Source organism: Delphinapterus leucas, chromosome 4 (genome assembly GCF_059928025.1).
Source record: "Delphinapterus leucas isolate spDelLeu-1000000601 "Yukka" chromosome 4, BTC_Dleu_Yukka2, whole genome shotgun sequence".
NCBI classification, from domain to species: Eukaryota; Metazoa; Chordata; class Mammalia; order Artiodactyla; family Monodontidae; genus Delphinapterus; species Delphinapterus leucas.
In genome coordinates, this window is record NC_143132.1 from 14473578 (window position 1) to 14491485 (window position 17908).

The 17908-nt window shown below is 37.7% G+C and overlaps 1 protein-coding gene and 2 pseudogenes across 1 annotated transcript; 1 reads left to right on the top strand and 2 right to left on the bottom strand.

Moving 5' to 3' along the window:
• Positions 1-4437: 4437 nt before the first annotated feature.
• Positions 4438-6042, bottom strand: KRTAP15-1 (keratin associated protein 15-1). Its single transcript, XM_022574018.2, has one exon. It carries the CDS (start codon positions 5990-5992, stop codon positions 5597-5599), a length of 396 nt encoding a protein of 131 aa, XP_022429726.1. The 5' UTR covers positions 5993-6042; the 3' UTR covers positions 4438-5596.
• A 2740-nt stretch (positions 6043-8782) lies between these two features.
• On the top strand, positions 8783-9531 carry LOC111175017 (keratin-associated protein 13-1-like; annotated as a pseudogene).
• Positions 9532-13594: 4063 nt separating this feature from the next.
• On the bottom strand, positions 13595-14205 carry LOC111175020 (keratin-associated protein 13-1-like; annotated as a pseudogene).
• Positions 14206-17908: the final 3703 nt, after the last annotated feature.

A 17908-nucleotide genomic window follows, 5' to 3' on the forward strand; every position in this document is an offset into this window, starting at 1 on the left:
CAAATTGACTTCTCTGTACATTATTTAAAAACAAAACAAAAACAAACAGACAAACAAAAAAGCTGAACTAATACCCAACCCAACTCTTTGTCTTGTTTTATGGATTATAAGAGTATATTGTTATAACATATATTATTAAAAATGAAAGCCCTCAAAATTTAGACTACTGCTTTTAAAACTAACATAAAAGTGGATGAATTAATGATTGTAATTGTGATAACTAATTTTTATTTTTGTCTACAATGAAACTTTTTAAATGTTGTGATCTTTTTTTCAGCCAGCAATAAAAGCCTAACAATGTAATTTGGTATTAATGGAGCGACATTGTTCAAAACGTCCTTACACACAAGCATGTTTGAAATTGTCATTAATAAGAAATATGTGCTGCTTCTGAGATGGAACATTCAGCTCCTTTGAGAGGATTGCTCTGTCTCCAAAATTTTCTACTGTTCATCAGGAAACATGACCTGTCTGCAACATAATAAGATACATGTCAGAAACATCAGTAAATAACAGAGATTTTTGTCGATCAAGACAACTTCTGAGGGAGAGAAGATATCAAGGTAGTTTTCTACATTTAATAAATAATTTATAACTAAAGTGCTGTGCTCCCTTAAAAGAAGAGTGACTCAATTGTTAGCATTTTATTAAATGATACTCTGAAGGTAACAAATTATGAAGAAGATACAGTTCTTGTCTTGGGGCTTCCTTTCAGGCAAGTGGGCAAGAGTTGGAATAAAAGGATATAACCCTCTAACTACAAAATATTTCTAATACCTTTCTGGCCAGAATGATTCCAAATGATAAAACATGAAAAAAAAAAGTGAATTGCAAATATATTGCAAAAAACCTATTGACTAAACTAATCAAATGAAAGTTCTCATTTAAAAATCTACCCCCCAAAATGCACATTAAATTGAGGTGACAGAATGAAATTCTAAAATTATTACTCAGAAATTTCTATTGATCTCCAGTTTCTTATATAATATAATCTAAATTTGTAACTATGATACCCATGGCCAAATAACCTTTCTAGTTCAAGCTGAAGCTTCTTTTCCACACACAAAGGCAAGGGAGTATCCTCATAGATACTCTTTGCCTATTTCACTTGTCCTATTTCCTGTGACTTTAATCTGCCTGTTCAAATGTATTATCTTCTAAGTCCTACCTTGAGCTTTACTTTTTCTGGGAAATGTCTTCCAATCTTCATGTCTTGTCTTGTGAGATTATATCAGTCTAACTAAAATTATAGTTAGTTTACAGTATTGTTGATAGCTGTGTGTCAGTTTCATTACATTATTACCTAAACTTGTATTCCCCAGGACCTAGCATAAACCCTGGCATATAGCAGGAACAAATAAATGTTTGTTTAAATAAACTTGTTTTCTTGTATTTGAAATATGAATCTCTTTGAGTAGATGAAATATTTAGCATGAAATATTTGGTAGATACAACTGAAGAAGTTCATAGTACCCATATGATGAATTGAATTGAAATGTTGAGATACTTAGAGAGTAAAACTTGTGATGTCAGCTTCAAAGCCTCAAATTGAAGAAATGTAGTTTATGATCAACTTCATCACTGCTGGCACATACTAAAAGAGTTGAAGTCTTTTTTGTGGAGTACACAGAATGAGTCAGATAAATTGAAGAAAGCTCTCAGAATGTCCAAGAGATATTGCAGCAGAGTCTATAAACCAGAAATTGGCCTCAATTGGTCTTGACTATTTGAAACAGAGTGAGAAGATAACTAAGTCTTACTATTACTTTTTGGTCTGGGATGATCAGAATAGGTGTGATCCCAACAGACAACTTAGACATTCTAGAGCTGAGAAGCTTGTCACAAACATACCATTTTCTTTTCTCTAATTGCATTTCAACAGATCATTATAATTGTGATAGTTGTAAACATAATCACAACTACTATATTTATGTGCAACAGTGGAATAATATTTGCCAAGTAAGCATTCAACATTATTTTAGATTTATGAAGTATAAATATATTTATTGGGTAGTCATCATTCATAACACCTCATTAATCCATGGAATAAAGTACTATTGCATTTTTACTGTTCTAGCCCTATCCCAAACATCTCATTCTCAGAATACCCATCTAAATCAGTGGTTCTAAACAAGGGATAGTTTCACTTCCAGGGGACATTTGGTAATATCTGAAGACATACTTGTTTGTCACAACCAGGGTGAAGAGGGGATGGTAGTGGGAAGAGACCAGGGATGCTATTAAACATCATACAATGCACAAAACAGCCCTATCCTAACAAAATAGTATCCATCCTAAATGTTGATAGTGCCAAAAGTTATGGAAACTGTGAAGAGAATGAATACATGTATAAAGTACAGGAAACAAAGCAGGAAAGTAGAAAATGATAAAAGAAGGGCATGACAAACATCGGGGGCATGAAAGAAGCTAATGAAGCAAATATGAGAAATATGATGACAGAAATAGCATAAGTTGAGCAAATAGATTAAAAATGATCTTGGAAATAAATTCTCTGAACATTGACCTCTGCCCTAATAAGTCTCTTGTGCACAGCTGGGTCAGAGTTGTGTTCTTAGCAGAACCACACTAAAGAGGCCAGAGGGCTCATTAGCAGAAAAGAAATAATTTTTGTGAACAAATATAGACATTTTATTGAGACTTAGTTATTCTAGTGAGTGATCATGAAATTGTGCTAGAAATCTCTCTTACAAATTAGACATAAGAATCTGAAAAATTGATTATTAAAAAGTATGAAAATAATTTTGTAAACTGAGAGGAAGATTGCTTATAAGTAAAATTTTGATTTACTCTCGCTTTCAGTCTTGTGCAGTAATTTAAACTATATTTTTTTATGAAACAGAAACTGTGATCCCAGATTTTCTTGGAAACAGAGACTTTGATGGTTAATTTTATGTGTCAGTTTGGCTAGGCTACGGTGCCCAGTTGTTTGGTCAAATACTAGTCTTGCTCTCATTGTAAAGGCATTTTCCAGATGAATTTGTTGTTTATAATTCATTGACTTTAAGGTGATTGCTCTCACTAATGCGGGCAGGCTCATTCAACCAATTAAGACCTTCAGAGAAGAAGACATTCTGCCCATCGAAAGCATGCTGCCAGACTCTGCTTGCATGAGTAGTGTAGCAAGTGTGTGCGTGTGTTTCCTTTAGGCTAAGAGGGTTGGCTCCACAACAAGTGGATCCTAGCAGAGGAAAGCTGGGTGGGTGCAGCACTGGTGGTGGGCAGGAACTGAGGGTGAGGACCTACGGAGAAGTTATGGAAGTGTGTGTGCTGTCAGGGTAACGGTTCAGTGCAGAGGGTCCCAGGGAGTGGGGCGGGTGGTAAGACGGTGGTTTCTGGAAAACATACCACCAGAAAAGAGCTAGTATTCAGACATGAGTGATAAGTGAGGATATTCAACAGCAAAGACAGAACCATAGGGGACACTTAGCACTGGCTAAGTGGAAAGACTTTTGATGTCCCTTTTGAACATCTCAGAATATCACCAGACAATCTGTTAACTAAGCAAAATGAAGAGTATTCAAACTTCCTGCAGAAAACGGAACACGGTTGCATGGAGGCATTTGGCTGCGTCTCTATAGACAGACGTTAGAAGTGAGATCTTGGGCTCAGATGGTTTCAAGGCACAGAATTGATCAGCACTGGGCACATTTATTAGTTGATAGCTTAGAATTGATGGGCATGGCAAAGAGAGGGTACCAACACGAGCCTCTTGATAAGTTAACTGTTGCTTAATTAGAGAGCTATTTTTCAGGTCTGCAGACTGTTGTATTCATACTACAGGAGTTTCCTGAAGCATACAGTGAAATGATTTATTGGTTTAGTCTCATCTTTTCCCAGGAAAAGTTTCCTGAATCAACTAGCTCATGCTGACACAGTTGGTCTAAAGCAGATTGAGACAGATGGCCTCAGCTGTCATTTCCTTTCCTCCCATCCTTTCTCTTTGGCTTGAAGAAGAGAAGCCAGGAGGAGCGCATTAATGGAAGACAAGGGAGATCAAAGCAGGTAAATAAAATGATTGGGCCCCTCCAAGTCACAGGCGGCCTATGTAATCACATGACAGGCTTGAACTCAGGACACAGGGAGGAGGCTTTAATATGGCTGTAAGACTGGTTCTTAATTTATACTAGAGTAAACTTAACTACTAATATGGAATAAAATGTTTCTTAATATCTTAATGTGATCATAGTTCTGCACAAGGTATTATTCAGAAATTCATGGAAGTTAGAGTCTGCAGGTCAATAGTGAAGTTCCACAGCAGGAGAAAAATGAAGCACTTTCCTAATGATACCCTACTGGGTCCAATCTGTTTAATACATCACTTGCATTTAAAATCAAAGATGGCCATCCAATAATTCTGAATTGTTTCTCACATTCAGTTGTAAGGTTTGACTTTCACCCAGTGAGTCCTATATAGGGTCTAATATAGGAATTAATTTTTTTGATTGATGAAAGTAAAATAATGTATATTGAACTTAATTCATGGAAAAGTCTTTTTTTCAGTTAGTATTATACTATTTGTCATTATTTCAGCTTATTTGAAATCAGAATAAATTTCATGAACATGGAAACTATGCAAATGTAGCTCTCAGAACTTCCCTGGTGGCACAGTGGTTAAGAATCCGCCTGCCAATGCAGGAGACATGGGTTCGAGCCCTGGTCCAGGAAGATCCCAAATGCCGTGGAACAATTAAGCCCATGCACCACAACTACTGAGCCCACGTACCACAACTACTGAAGTCTGTGCACCTAGAGCCTGTGCTCTGCAGTGAGAGAAGCCACTGCAATGAGAAGCCTGTGCACCACAACGAAGAGCAGTCGCCGCTCGCTGCAACTAGAGAAAGCCCGCGGGCAGCAGCAAAGACCCAACACAGCCAAAAATAAATAAATTAAAAAAAAATGTAGCTCTCATATCTCCCACTTCAGGGAGCATAACTGACTTACAGTCCCAGCTGCCAGTCTCTGAATCTACCCCCACGTTTATGCCAAGGTCATGCTGTGCCCTGTTCTTGGCCAGTGACTGAGCTTGGCAGGGATACTCAGGCAGGCCCATCTCTGTGACTTGCGGGTGACTTACCAAAACTTTCTTGGAACTGCCTGAAGAAGATTATTCTAATGCAAACTTCCTTCCTTCCTTCCCTCTTTCCTTCACTGAGTTCAGACCTGCATTGTTGTCTGCTGGATCTCCCAGAATTCTCCAGCTACCTCCCCATTTTCACTGACAGGTATTTTCCCCAATAAATATCTGTCATGTCAAATCCTAGAGAGCAGCTATTTCTCAAAGGACCACAACTAACACATTAGAACAGCAAGATTTATATTTTTATATGAACTGGTAATTTACACTTACTATTGTCAATAATGAGTTTTGTGTGATATTCTCACCATTCTTTGAAGTTCCTGTTCTTTGTGTTCCCTTTGAAACATGTTTTTATCACCATTTTGCACTTGCTACATGGCAGTGAGTTAAAATAGTGTGTGTGTGAATTCCGTGAAGGCAGGGAATTTATGTCTTCATTCAGCATAAATGCCTGGTCTAGCACCAGAACACAATAAATATTTTTCAACGAATGCCTACCTAAAAACAAGAAAAGTAAGTTGGGCAGCAGAAGCTGGATCCACACCCCAGAGACTGCAAGCCAGTATTTCCATAACCAAAAGATCCAAGGCCAGTATTTCCAAAACCTAGAGATCCAGTGTAATTTGTTTGGCAGGGACTGTGGAAGATGATATTTTTTGGATGGAAGTAGGATTTCTGGTAGGATCTGGTCACAGCCCAGGGTGTCTGGAAGCTGGTGGGCTTAAAGGAGGTCTCATGACAACCACCGTGGAGAGAGGAGCCCAGCTGGAAAGTGCTGGGGTGGGGGTAGATTATATTGCTGGGGTAGAAAGAATCATAGGTGGAAACTGGGTACCCCAGGTAACCTCCGAGGGAGAGGGAGGAGAAGTTTCCGGAGCTGCAGTTGAAAGACATGTTGTCAGGAGTTCTAAGTTCAACTGAGTTGCAGAGGGAGGTTTGTGAGTGTGAACATCATTACCTTCTATAGTGGACAGTTATATACTGTACTCTAGCAATGGGTGTAATAGCATGTGCCCATTTTAATAAGAACGCTTAATTAGGTTCTAGTCCAAATGAAATACATGAACCTTCAAAGACCTTTTTTTATGAATGTGGACTTTTAAATGAAAGAATTGCATTCGCTTTTCAAAGTAATTGTTCATGAAGCAAAAATGTTACTATACTATAATTGTACCGATAAGATTGGTGTTTTATTCATCCTATCCTTAAAGATATTGTATTGAATGGGTAACACAGTGAGAATTTTGTTGTGTTTAAGGCTCTAAAATATACTTTGTTTTCTGGAGGGGACATTTATTTAGTTCAAAGTTTAGCAACCAGATTGAGAAAAAGAAACCCTCAGTATCTGCTCCATCTCCCAAATTTTGTGTACCTTATAGAAGAAATAACCTACCTACAATCCTCAATGGGTACAAACGTTAGATGAGTGTTTAACACATTTACATTCTAGTTTTCTTATAGCACAGGTACCCAAGTTGCTCTTGTGTGCATGAGTTTTTGATTTAAAAATAAGGGTTCAGTATTTGCAGGAGTGTTTTGAAGATTACATTATAAAAATACTTAAGTCAAGAAATTTTTGTTCTGAAGTTGATTTGCTTCTTGAAAGAACTCATCAATAAATTTAATTCTCAAAAAAATCTCTATCCCCAAAAAGTTTAAGTAACTTTTGGTGGTGTTGATGTTACTGAGAAGTAAATGATAAGCAGTATACATTAAAAATGGGCTTTTATTCCCTTAGTTTTCACTCATAGAGTGGGATTTTTATTACAGAAGGTAAGTAAAAATCAAGAAATTAGGAAAGTGTCTACCCCGGGTAAACTTCACCGAAAGATCAAGTTAGAAAAATTCATAGTTACAAATTGAACTGAGAATGGAGGTTATCAAAATGTATGATAATGTAAAAAAGAGAATGAATCCTTTTGGGGCCTCTGATGTGGTAAATATATCAAATGACGTATATATATTCTGCCTAGAGGACTAGTATAAGTATTTTTCTAGACTCTCTCATAAAGTTCATCATCGCTAACTGTAAATAGAGTAGTGCCTGGTACAGGGGATGGCTTAAGATAACCTGTGGGTATAGGCAAATCTCTTAAGACATCTATCTTCAAAAACTGATGTATTGTCCAATGGAGATGAGCTGAGACTCATTCTATGAAGACTTGAAATTACTAAGTGGAAGTTTTGAGGAAAGATTCAGCTAAAAATCTAAAACAAGGTACTTTTGCAGGTAAGTGAGATTTCCATCTTGGGGGCACTTATTAGATATCCACCTAAAGAGGTATTGTAAATGGGATTCCAACATGGTAGAGTACTGAAGGTAATTGCAAAACTCCCTTCCAAACTGTAGATTTTATGAGTCTGAACATTTTGAGTAGACAAATTGGTCTTCAATCATGTTGCGTATACTAGGTAACATAATACGTGCTCCATTTCTGTAATAAACAATTCTTATTTATTAGGCTTCTTAATTATGAATAGAAAAAAACATTCTAGTAGATTCCAAACCTTCCTGTTTTATTTGTTAATAAATTATTGAACATCAAAACATCCATATAAATATTTAACTCAGCTAAATTGAATTTGCTTGCTTCAATGTCATCCACTCTTATATAAGCTATTTCTGTGGAAGAATATTCTATGAGATCAGATATTAAGTAATTTTGAACATCCTTTTCTCAACAAAATGGAGGTTTGTGTACCCAAGCACTTTTGTTCAAAAGTAGAAGGGAAATGTTTTTCCATGAAATGAACAAATCAAACAGCACAGAAGCCACAGAAAGATAAACCTTCTTAATCTCTCCTCTTCTTCAAGGTTGTCAGTCTTCATTAGCCTCCTACACAGAGGTGGAATACAAGTCATAGAACAATAACAACAAAAAAAATGATGATTATTTTAGAAATTTTCTAATACTTGTCAGAAACACCTGAAAACAATTTAAGTCAAAGTGATATATGTCGCTTTCTGAGGCAAAGGAAGAATCTGCTTAAGATGACTCCTTTGCTCCAAAAGTTCAAGGCAATTACCTTATAAACTTTCTATAGAACAGGGGCATTTTTCAGATTCTGGGAAATCCTTTTAGTGGTAAACATTGCCTCTGATTAGAGAGAGAAATACTAGGCATTTTTGCCACATTTTTAATGTTTGTTTTTTCCAGCATCTTAGATAAATAACCTCTAACATTCCAAACTAATATAAAGAAATTTATATTTAATACTTAACTCATTCTACAGTAAAGACACACACAGAAGACAGAAAAACTAAGACTGACTCATTAGTTTGCATACAATTTTAAGCAGGGACATCAGAAATAAGGGGATCTCTCAGTTAATATTTCACTAAAGCCATTAAAATCAAGATCCGATGTAAAAAAATAATCCTCATACATCTACATGTTACCATCGCTGCTTCCTGATGGCACTGTCCATTAGGTAAACTTTCCACTTCCTGGGAGCAGTCAATGTATGTTTTTGCGTTTGAAAAAAATGACTTTGAGTAGATCAGTTAGCAACTTTGTTATCCAGATGGCAACGATTTTGAGACAGACTTTGAAAGGGTTATCAATTATTTTTAATTAAGCCCGCTTCCCTCAGCCCAGACACTACATCTAAAGTTTTCTGAGTGATCTGCTCAGTGACCTTTGGTAGAGAAGGATGACTAAGAGCTTTGAAAATTCAATACTATTACCTGAATTCCAAGGCACAAACATGACTGCACTTTCCAGTTGTAAAACTACAAATACTACATATGTATAACTATGCTGATCTTTTCCAATTCATTTAAAAAGAGGAAGGTGACTTGTTTTTATAAACCATGTGGATGACACAGTCAATGATAAGGTTATATAAATGCCCCTGTCGAAAAAGCAACATTCAAACTTAGAGTATTCCCATTGTAAGTTACATGTCCTGTCAACATGTCCTACTACCGCTGCTCTGGAAACTTCCCCTCCTGCTCCCTTGGGGACCACCTGTGCTACTCAGGCTCCTCCTGTGGCTCTTCTTACCCCAGAGACCTGGTCTAAAGCACTGATCGCTGCTCTCCCAGCTCCTGCCGTCTGCACTCCTCTCTCTACACTGGCTGTCAGGAGACTTGCTGTGATCCCATCAGGTGCCAGACATTCCATGTTGTGTCCGGTCCCTGCCAGACGTCCTGCTACCACTGGAGGACCTCCATGTTCTTCATTCCCTGCCAGACGGCCTACTCTGTGTCTCTAGGCCTCTGGGCTTTGGCTCCAAGTGACTTTCAATCTTTTGATTGTGGCATCCCATCTCTGGGCTTTGGATCCAGTGGTTTCCAATCAGCGGTTTGTGGTCCCAGTGCTTTCTCATCCCTAAGTTGTAGATCCAGCTTTTACCTTCCGACCTACCTCTCTTCTAGGAGCTGCCAGTCTCTTTCTTTCCAACCAACCTGTGGACCTGGCTTCTACTAATATTATGCGTGAACACAATACCTACTACATCTAGAAATTTAATGCAATACCTGCTATATCAATATCTATACTATTTATTGACCTTTTGTCCTACATTTAGCTTATAAATTTGACTTCTACTGTTACCTACTATGGATTAGGGATAATTTGAATACCAGTAACTGGTATTACTAGTAGAAAAAAATGTTGTAAGTTTAAATAAAAATATGGTAGGGCTTCCCTGGTGGCGCAGTGGTTGAGAGTCCGCCTGCCAATGCAGGGGACACAGGTTCGTGCCCTGGTCCAGGAAGATCCCACATGCCGCGGAGCGGCTGGGCCCGTGAGCCATAGCTGCTGAGCTTGCGCATCCGGAGCCTGTGCTCCACAACGGGAGCGGCCACAACAGTGAGAGGACCGCATACTGAAAAAAAAAAAAATGTGGTATATGACATCCACATATTGGCTTTAACATTATTTGTTTACTTTTTGTCTTCAAAACTACTTCTAAATATCTGGCTGGATATTTCTGTATCTTGTATTCATCATTTAAAAAATCTTTACTTTAAAATGTAAAATTGCCCAGTGCCCTTTAGGTTTGGAAGAAATTATTTCATCTTTTATGTTTACTCCATCTGTTAATACCTTCATATGATAAAACCTGAAAATACATTTTTAAGACTACAAACAAATAACTGTGACCTTTGGTTTTGTCGTGGGTTAGAAATGAATATTTTTATATAAAATAGTTACAAATTGTAAGGTATATTAAATTGACTACATCATATAATTCTGGAAGGAAAGTTAATCATAAATACATTCTAAAATATTTGAGAAATTGAAATGGGGATATTCAGTAAGAACTTAGATTTTAGTGAGTTAGATTTGGTGAGAATTCCAGTTCTCCCAGCTTTACAGGCATATAAGAAATCAAATGAAATTTCTAATTGATTTATAAATGAAACATCTAACACATTCCAGCACTTATTAGCAAGTAAGCCCAACATTTTCCATACAATCCGTTATACAAGTTTGGAGTCCCAATTGCTACTATTTTTTCAGTTCTGTTGATAGCATTTGTTTGGAAAAAAACAAACAAAAAGAAAATGAAATTCAAAAACAATGCAAACATTCTCTTGTTACAACATTCAACTAAATGTTTAGGGAGCTGATCTTTCCTGGATCAGCAGTTATGCTCCAAACTTTTATCCATTATGTCAAGGACAACATTACTGAAAGATACAGATGACCTAGATTCTCACCCACAGGGTAACCATATGTCTTGGTTTATTCCATTTGTCTCAGCATCCAGTCCCATTTGGTAATTGTCTTAGATTTTTCACTTTTTATTTATAGTGAATAATTGAGTTAACATAAGTGATGATCAGTTTAGGAAACCACTTTGCTTTTCCTATGGTTTCATCTAGTGGAGTATGACATACATGTATAGTGTACAGAGCTTTCACTTTAACCAGTGTTAAATCTGAAAGAAGACAAGCCATATCCTATCCTTTCTTTGGTCATCCTGCCTGAACAAAATGGAACTACTCCTTTTATTGCAGAGGGACCATGGAAAACAAATTACACTCAGATACAAGTGGTAGGACAGCTCACATGTTCAAATCTTGCTGGAGGGTCATTTGTCATTCTAACCTAGCCAGTACTGCTACGGCTCTTTCCACAGCCTGCAAGTTGCAATAATACATCCCAAACTACCAGTTGGTGGAGATAGTGGGGAATTTAGAATTACTGATTAGGTGTACATAAAATATGGGCCTAAAATTGAGGGTGGCACACAGCATATAAATATTAATCTAAATGCTCTTGCTACAGTGGCTTGGCCACATGTCGTATTGTTTAAATCTACAACTATTAATTTAATTGTTTGGGAACATCTTTCTTCTTTAACCTTTGCAAAAAAATATCTTTTTAGGAGCAAAGAGCTAAAGCTAAAAGTTCATATTTAATTTAAAAATGTGAATACTTAATATCTATTACTAAAGCAAATTGGTGGTGAATATATGACTTGTACAGCAATTCAATAACATTAACTCTCCACCACTGGGGTCAGAAATATCACTTACCACATGAAAAATAAAAGAGGCAATTTTGCTGAAGAAGCATCAGTATCTATTTCAAAAGATAGAACTTTTAAGACAATTATTTCCAAAGATAATTATTTATCACTAGTAGTTGCAAAAGCTGTGTTAATATATCACTCTGATGCATACATTTCATTTAGGTCACATAACTATTCTAAATCATTTTCACTCGTGTTAAATCCTAAGTTTTCTTGTGGAAGTAAAAACAAACAGGGCTTCCCTGGTGGCGCAGTGGTTGAGAATCCGCCTGCCGATGCAGGTGACATGGGTTCGTGCCCCAGTCGGGGAAGATCCCACATGCCGCGGAGTGGCTGGGCCCGTGAGCCATGGTCACTGAGCCTGCGCGTCAGGAAAGAACAAGAAAAGATTAATTCAAGAGATTGGATTCTACTAGATCTTTGATGTATAACCTTGGGCAAGATTCTAATTCTTTTTGACTTTTCATTCCTTCAGGCCTAGAAAGATCTATATGACACAATATCTGTCTTTCTCACAAGGATGTTTGAGCATTAAATGCAAGTGGTATATCTGGTACCTTTGTATTCTCTGTTATATCCTCATTTTCTCACCTATGATCCCAGGCACAGCTATGGTGAACAATTTCATGCAAGTTTCAATACTCTTTGCACAGACAGTCTCTCCCTTCATGCATAGACAACTTTTCTTTCACTCTCTGCCTGGGCTTCTCAGAGGGCACAGCCAGGAAAACAAAAGGAACACACTATGAATCCTCTTTGCACAGGTAATGACGTTCCAGAGAAGTGACAAACGTCAGGGACAACACTCTAGCAATGGGAAACAGAAGCTGATGCATACATGCTTCCTCCTGTTGATCAGATCCTGGGGTGGACGATTCCAAAAGTCATTCTATACATTCCTAAAAAGGCCCTGAACGATTGAGTCCCCAGTGCCCACCATAAAGTCAACCAAAAAATATGTCCCTTTGTGAAATTTTCATCTTCCATTCTTTCACCTTCCATGGTCTCCCAAACTAGCTCCCTGGGGTCTCGTGGCAAATACACTGTCTGCACCCAAGGTTTTGACTTCAGCTCTGCTTTCGGGGAGAGAGGGGTTCAGGCTAAGACTAATGGATACAAATGTTTGTTCAGCATTGCTCAGGTGTGTTGCTCTTAGTTGATGCAGTTTGAGCCTTGGAGAAGCATCAGGAGGTTTTCCCACACCGCCTTAACCCAGTTACTCCCCACTTAAGGTCATTGTGCATCTCTTTACATATGTTCATAGGGACGGCTCACGAATGGATCATGCTCAGGGACCAGGCTCAGGGAAGGATCATGGCACTTATGCCAAGCAACAGGGAGCAAAACATCTATCTTAGCAGTTGTTTAAGGCTCATCTTTTCTCTTAGCTGAAAATCCACACTCAGATACTAGACTTTCAGGTACGTTTTTGGTCTATGTGTAACCTTATCTTATAAGTTATATTGTGTTCTTGTTGCCTGCATTTCTAGTTTTGTGCCAATTTCTCTGTTTTCCTTTATCAGCAGAAATCCATGCCTCCATTCTCAGGCAAGTGTCACTGATATTGAGACATACAAAATATGGACCTCCAGGAAATAAATACTCCCAGTAGGGAACATATGCACTGACAAAAGAAATTTGCTCAAATCTATCAAAATGTGTGTTCCCAAACCCAATTTCAGAGTCATATTGGTCTTTATTTTAAATTCCCAAATCCTAAATAAACTATAGGCAAATAATAATAAGCCGAACAATATATTTCGGTGCTAGATGACAATATAAATTTATCAGATTAAGGTTTTCATTTTCAACTGCTCTTCCAAGAAAATCCAATAGCATATTTTCTATCAATAGTACAGGTATTAGGACTTCATATTGGGTTATTCATTAAATTCAGAGTCTCTCAAAAGTTGATGATGCAAGAAACTGATGATTTTAGAATAAAAGAACAGTGGTAAATGGTGAGAACGAAAATGATGGCTGTACTGAGTAGAGACTTTGATCTCAATACTCGAAAGGATCTAGACCCTCAACAAGTTGAACGATAGAAAGCAAATCCACATGTTGTTCTGTAACACGATGATTGGCAGCTACTGGAGGCAAAGTTGGTTGGACGGAAGAATCTGGATCCACAGCCCAGGGAAGGGAAGCCACAGATTCCATAACCCCGGGGTCTGAGGCAATGGAATCCATAGCCCAGTGAGTAGCAGCTTCTGGATCCAGAGCTCAGGGAACTTCAGCTGCTGGACCTAAAGCCCAGACACCCAGCATAAGTTGTCCAACAGGGACTGCAGAGACTGGAGGGCCTGGGGCAGTAGCAGGATGTCTGGCAGGGACTGGACACCACAAGGGACATCTGGCACCTGATGGGCTCATAACAGGTCTCCTGACTGTAGAGAGAGGAGCCCAGCTGGCAGGTGCTGGGAGAGCAGAGGTCAGTGCCATAGACCAGGTTGCTGGGGTGGAAGGAGCCTGGGTAGCACAGGTGGCCCCCAAGGGAGTGGAAGGAGAAATCTCCAGAGAGGCAATTATGGGACATGTTGACAGGAGATATGAGTTCAGCTGAGTTACTGTGAGAAGATTCTAAGTTTGAATGTCACTCCTGCACTATGGCATTTATATACTTTCAGCAATAGGTGTGACACCTATGGGGTCATGGGCCCTACGTTAGATTTCCTCTTTTTCATATGTGTAATTCGATAGTCTTCTCTGTAATTGCAGTTGCATTCAAATAGTTTTCCACATTTGTTTTTATGGGTCCTGTATTTTGTTGTTATAGCCAAAGCCAATGGACTACTGCTGTGTCAGAAATGCTGACTCTTTTACATTAATGCACATCCCATTATGGCCAGGAAAGCAACAAGACCAGAAAAGCTTTTCCTCTGGTTTATGCTAATCTGATTCCTGTGTATCCACATCTGGTTTTGCTGGTAGATGCTTTCCTCCTAAGAGTGGGGAGTGAGACAAAATCAATTTTCTTCTGGTACAATGGATCAGAGGCACAGTTTCTAGCTGGATGGAATCCTTGCTGGAATGATCCGCCTTGTCAACATTCATTCCCATTCTCCAAAATCACTTGGTGGTAATCTGTTATGGCAGCAATAGAAAACTAATACACCAAGTATCACAGTTACATTGTGTCTTTAAACTGATGAAGAGAGACCAAAAATAAATAAAACAGACACTGAGAGAGAAATGGCTAGAAACTGAAAGACACTTTGCTGTGTATGTAAAGTTAAGATGACAAAAAACAACCAAAAAAAAAAACGGCTCAGTTGAAATAGTACCAGGGAAGATCAATCTGGGCCCATCTCTATTCAGCCAGGAAGGAATAGTCTGATGAGGGGAGGAAACAAATGAAAGTGAAACAGAGAAGGCTCAGGAATTTTTTTTTTTCTATTGCACTAAAATTACTATCTGTTTCCTAATGTCTTTTTAATTAAAATTTTCAAAATTAGTATATTTTATGAATTTTCATATGTTGTTCCTTTGCAGAGCTGCAATTTGAAGGTGTTTTTTTTTTTCGGAGTACAGGCTCTGGACGCGCAGGCTCAGAGGTCATGGCTCATGGGCCCAGCCACTCCGCGGCATGAGGGATCCTCCCAGATCGTGGCATGAACCCGTGTCCCCTGCATCGGCAGGTGGACTCTCAACCACTGTGCCAGCAGGGAAGCTCAGTTTGAAGGTTTTTTTTTTTTCTTTCCAGTTCTCTTTTCCTCTGCAGAACGTATGAATCTCTCTCTCTTCTCTCTTTCTGTCCCCACAGTAGCATTTTTCTTTCCTCCTTTTTCTGTGCTTAACTTAGACTTTCTCTTCTGTTTTTTCATATATATATATATATATATATATACATATATGTATATATATATATATATATATAGCCTCTACTTAACTACAGATTATAAGCTTAAAAACAAAATTTGCTAGATTTTTCATATTCTGAGAGTATAAACAGATACTTTCTAGTTCATTCACAAAATATTTAATGTTAGAATAAAACCAGTTAAATTATATTCCAGACTCGAGGAAATATAGTGTTATGGTTGATGGCAATATTTTCTTATTTTATTTTCTAATAAAACTGTTATAAACTTACAAAAAATAATAATGTTAAAAATATTGAATTTTATCAATAAAATCTATGGCAACTGGGCTTCCCTGGTGGCGCCATGGTTGAGAGTCCGCCTGCTGATGCAGGGGACACGGGTTCGTACCCCGGTCCGGGAAGATCCCACATGCCGCGGAGCGGCTGGGCCTGTGAGCCATGACCGCTGAGCCTGCGCGTCCGGAGCCTGTGCTCCACGACGGGAGAGGCCACAACAGTGAGAGGCCCGCATACCGCAAAAAAACAAACAAACAAAAAACTATGGCAACTTTGAAAGTAACATAATGTAGACCTTATAGAAGGAAGAGGACAGAGGGAAGAAGTAAATACACCCAATTCAAATAGTTACTTGGTGAGTCCTTTATTTTCTGTTCTTCAAGACCAGAATTCATTTCTCCTTGCTTTGTGCCTCAGCAAGTAGGTAAAATGTCTAATTGATACAATACTGTGGACATTATTCTTTCCCCGTTTTTTCTGTTTTCAAACATAATTCTAAAAGTATTCTGATATTGGCCAAAGGGTACAAGATGTTAATTATGCAGGATGAACACATTCTGCAGATCTGATGTACAGCCTGGTAACTATAGTTAATGATACCACTAATACTATTTTGTATACTTGATATTTCCTAAGAGAGATGATCTTAAGTGTTCTCACCACACGTACACACACAAATTGTAACCACATGAAGTGATGGATATGTTAGTTTGATTTCAGTAATCATTTCACAATATATACCTATAGCAAAACGCCACATTGTACACTATATATATCAACTGTTATTTGTCATTTATACTTCAATAAAGCTGGACAAAATTTTAAAAATGTTTGAATATAAAATACCTGAGTTAAAAGGGGAGCATAAATTTATCTGGCAAAACTGGGAAATTGAGTGAATTTGTCTTCAGTTACTCCAGTTTCCTTGTTCAAGGACAATTCCCTGAGAAGAGGTATTCTTCTCTTCCCTTTGCTCTAAATTACTAAATTTTCATCTACCTTAAATTAATATAAATTCAAGAAGAATTTGTAAACTCCCTAATCGTGGACGAAATTAAGCCCAGAGATTATATTGTTTGTTCTATGTACCATAAACCTCCACCATTATTTTTGTTCTTTTTTTAAACTGAGTTATTTATAACAAAAAATGAGATATATATTTCATGTAAAATTTAACACTTTGAGCTGTGATCCTGTGACTTCTGATTTTTTAATTGCAGAGTCTAAACCCTTATGTTATGAACAAAGTTGTTTTGATATGTGAGGTGTGTTTCCAGCAGAATCTCATCCATAGTTAAAAGTTACAATGGTCGGCACTCAGCTACTACTCTTCTCCAAATTACCAGTCAGCTTGTCACTAACCTGCTGGGGATCTTTCTTTTATTAATCATGTAGGTTTGAAACAATAAACAAAAGCCAATACTTCTTATATAAAGATCCCCTTTAATCACTATCTAGTATTACCTATTAGCCACAAAATATGTTCTTTATTATTATCCAACGTAGATTAGAAGTCTTTTGAATTCTGTGTTCTTAAAAATATATTCATTGGACAAAGATATCATGGCTGCCTTTCTTAAATGTGTCACATGCAATACTAAAGTACATTTCCCTTTGTAATATATTCTTGGTATTTTTCCCTAGGACTTTAAAATTACAATTTATTTATTTTTATTAAATTATGGTTGATTTAGAATACTGCATTAGTTTCAGGTGTACAGCACAGATTCACTTATAATGTACATATTATATATATATTCCTTTTCAGATTTTTTCTCTTATAAGTTATAAAATATTGAGTATAGTTCCTTGTGTTATAATTACAATTTTACAAGGTGGAGAAACATCGAAGATTTTTCGGTAAATGTATTAATGAGGCATCCAAGTATTTTTCTATAAATTATCTGGAAACAAAGCTTGAGAACATGGATTCAAGGGCAAGTTTTTTACTTGGGAGGTGATCACAGTAAACACCTGCAGGGGGTGGGAAGATTGACAGGGAATGGAAGGAAAGCAGTACGGTGTGCATTACTAAGCCAGGCACCACTGTAGACATCTGGAGCTCAGTTCTAGTGGAGGATTCCCTGTGCAGGGGCTCAGCATGCCCTGGGAAGTGAAAAGGTCCTTAGACAGAGCTTTACAGATGCGCTGAAGAATCAGCCTTCAGAATATACAGATGATTACCCAGGAGACATAGGCAGGGTGTGGACAGCTTCCGT

Bases quoted from the DNA above. Each gene is read 5' to 3' on its own strand.
- KRTAP15-1 (XM_022574018.2), bottom strand. From the start codon at position 5,992: ATGTCTTTCAACTGCAGCTCCGGAAACTTCTCCTCCCTCTCCCTCGGA.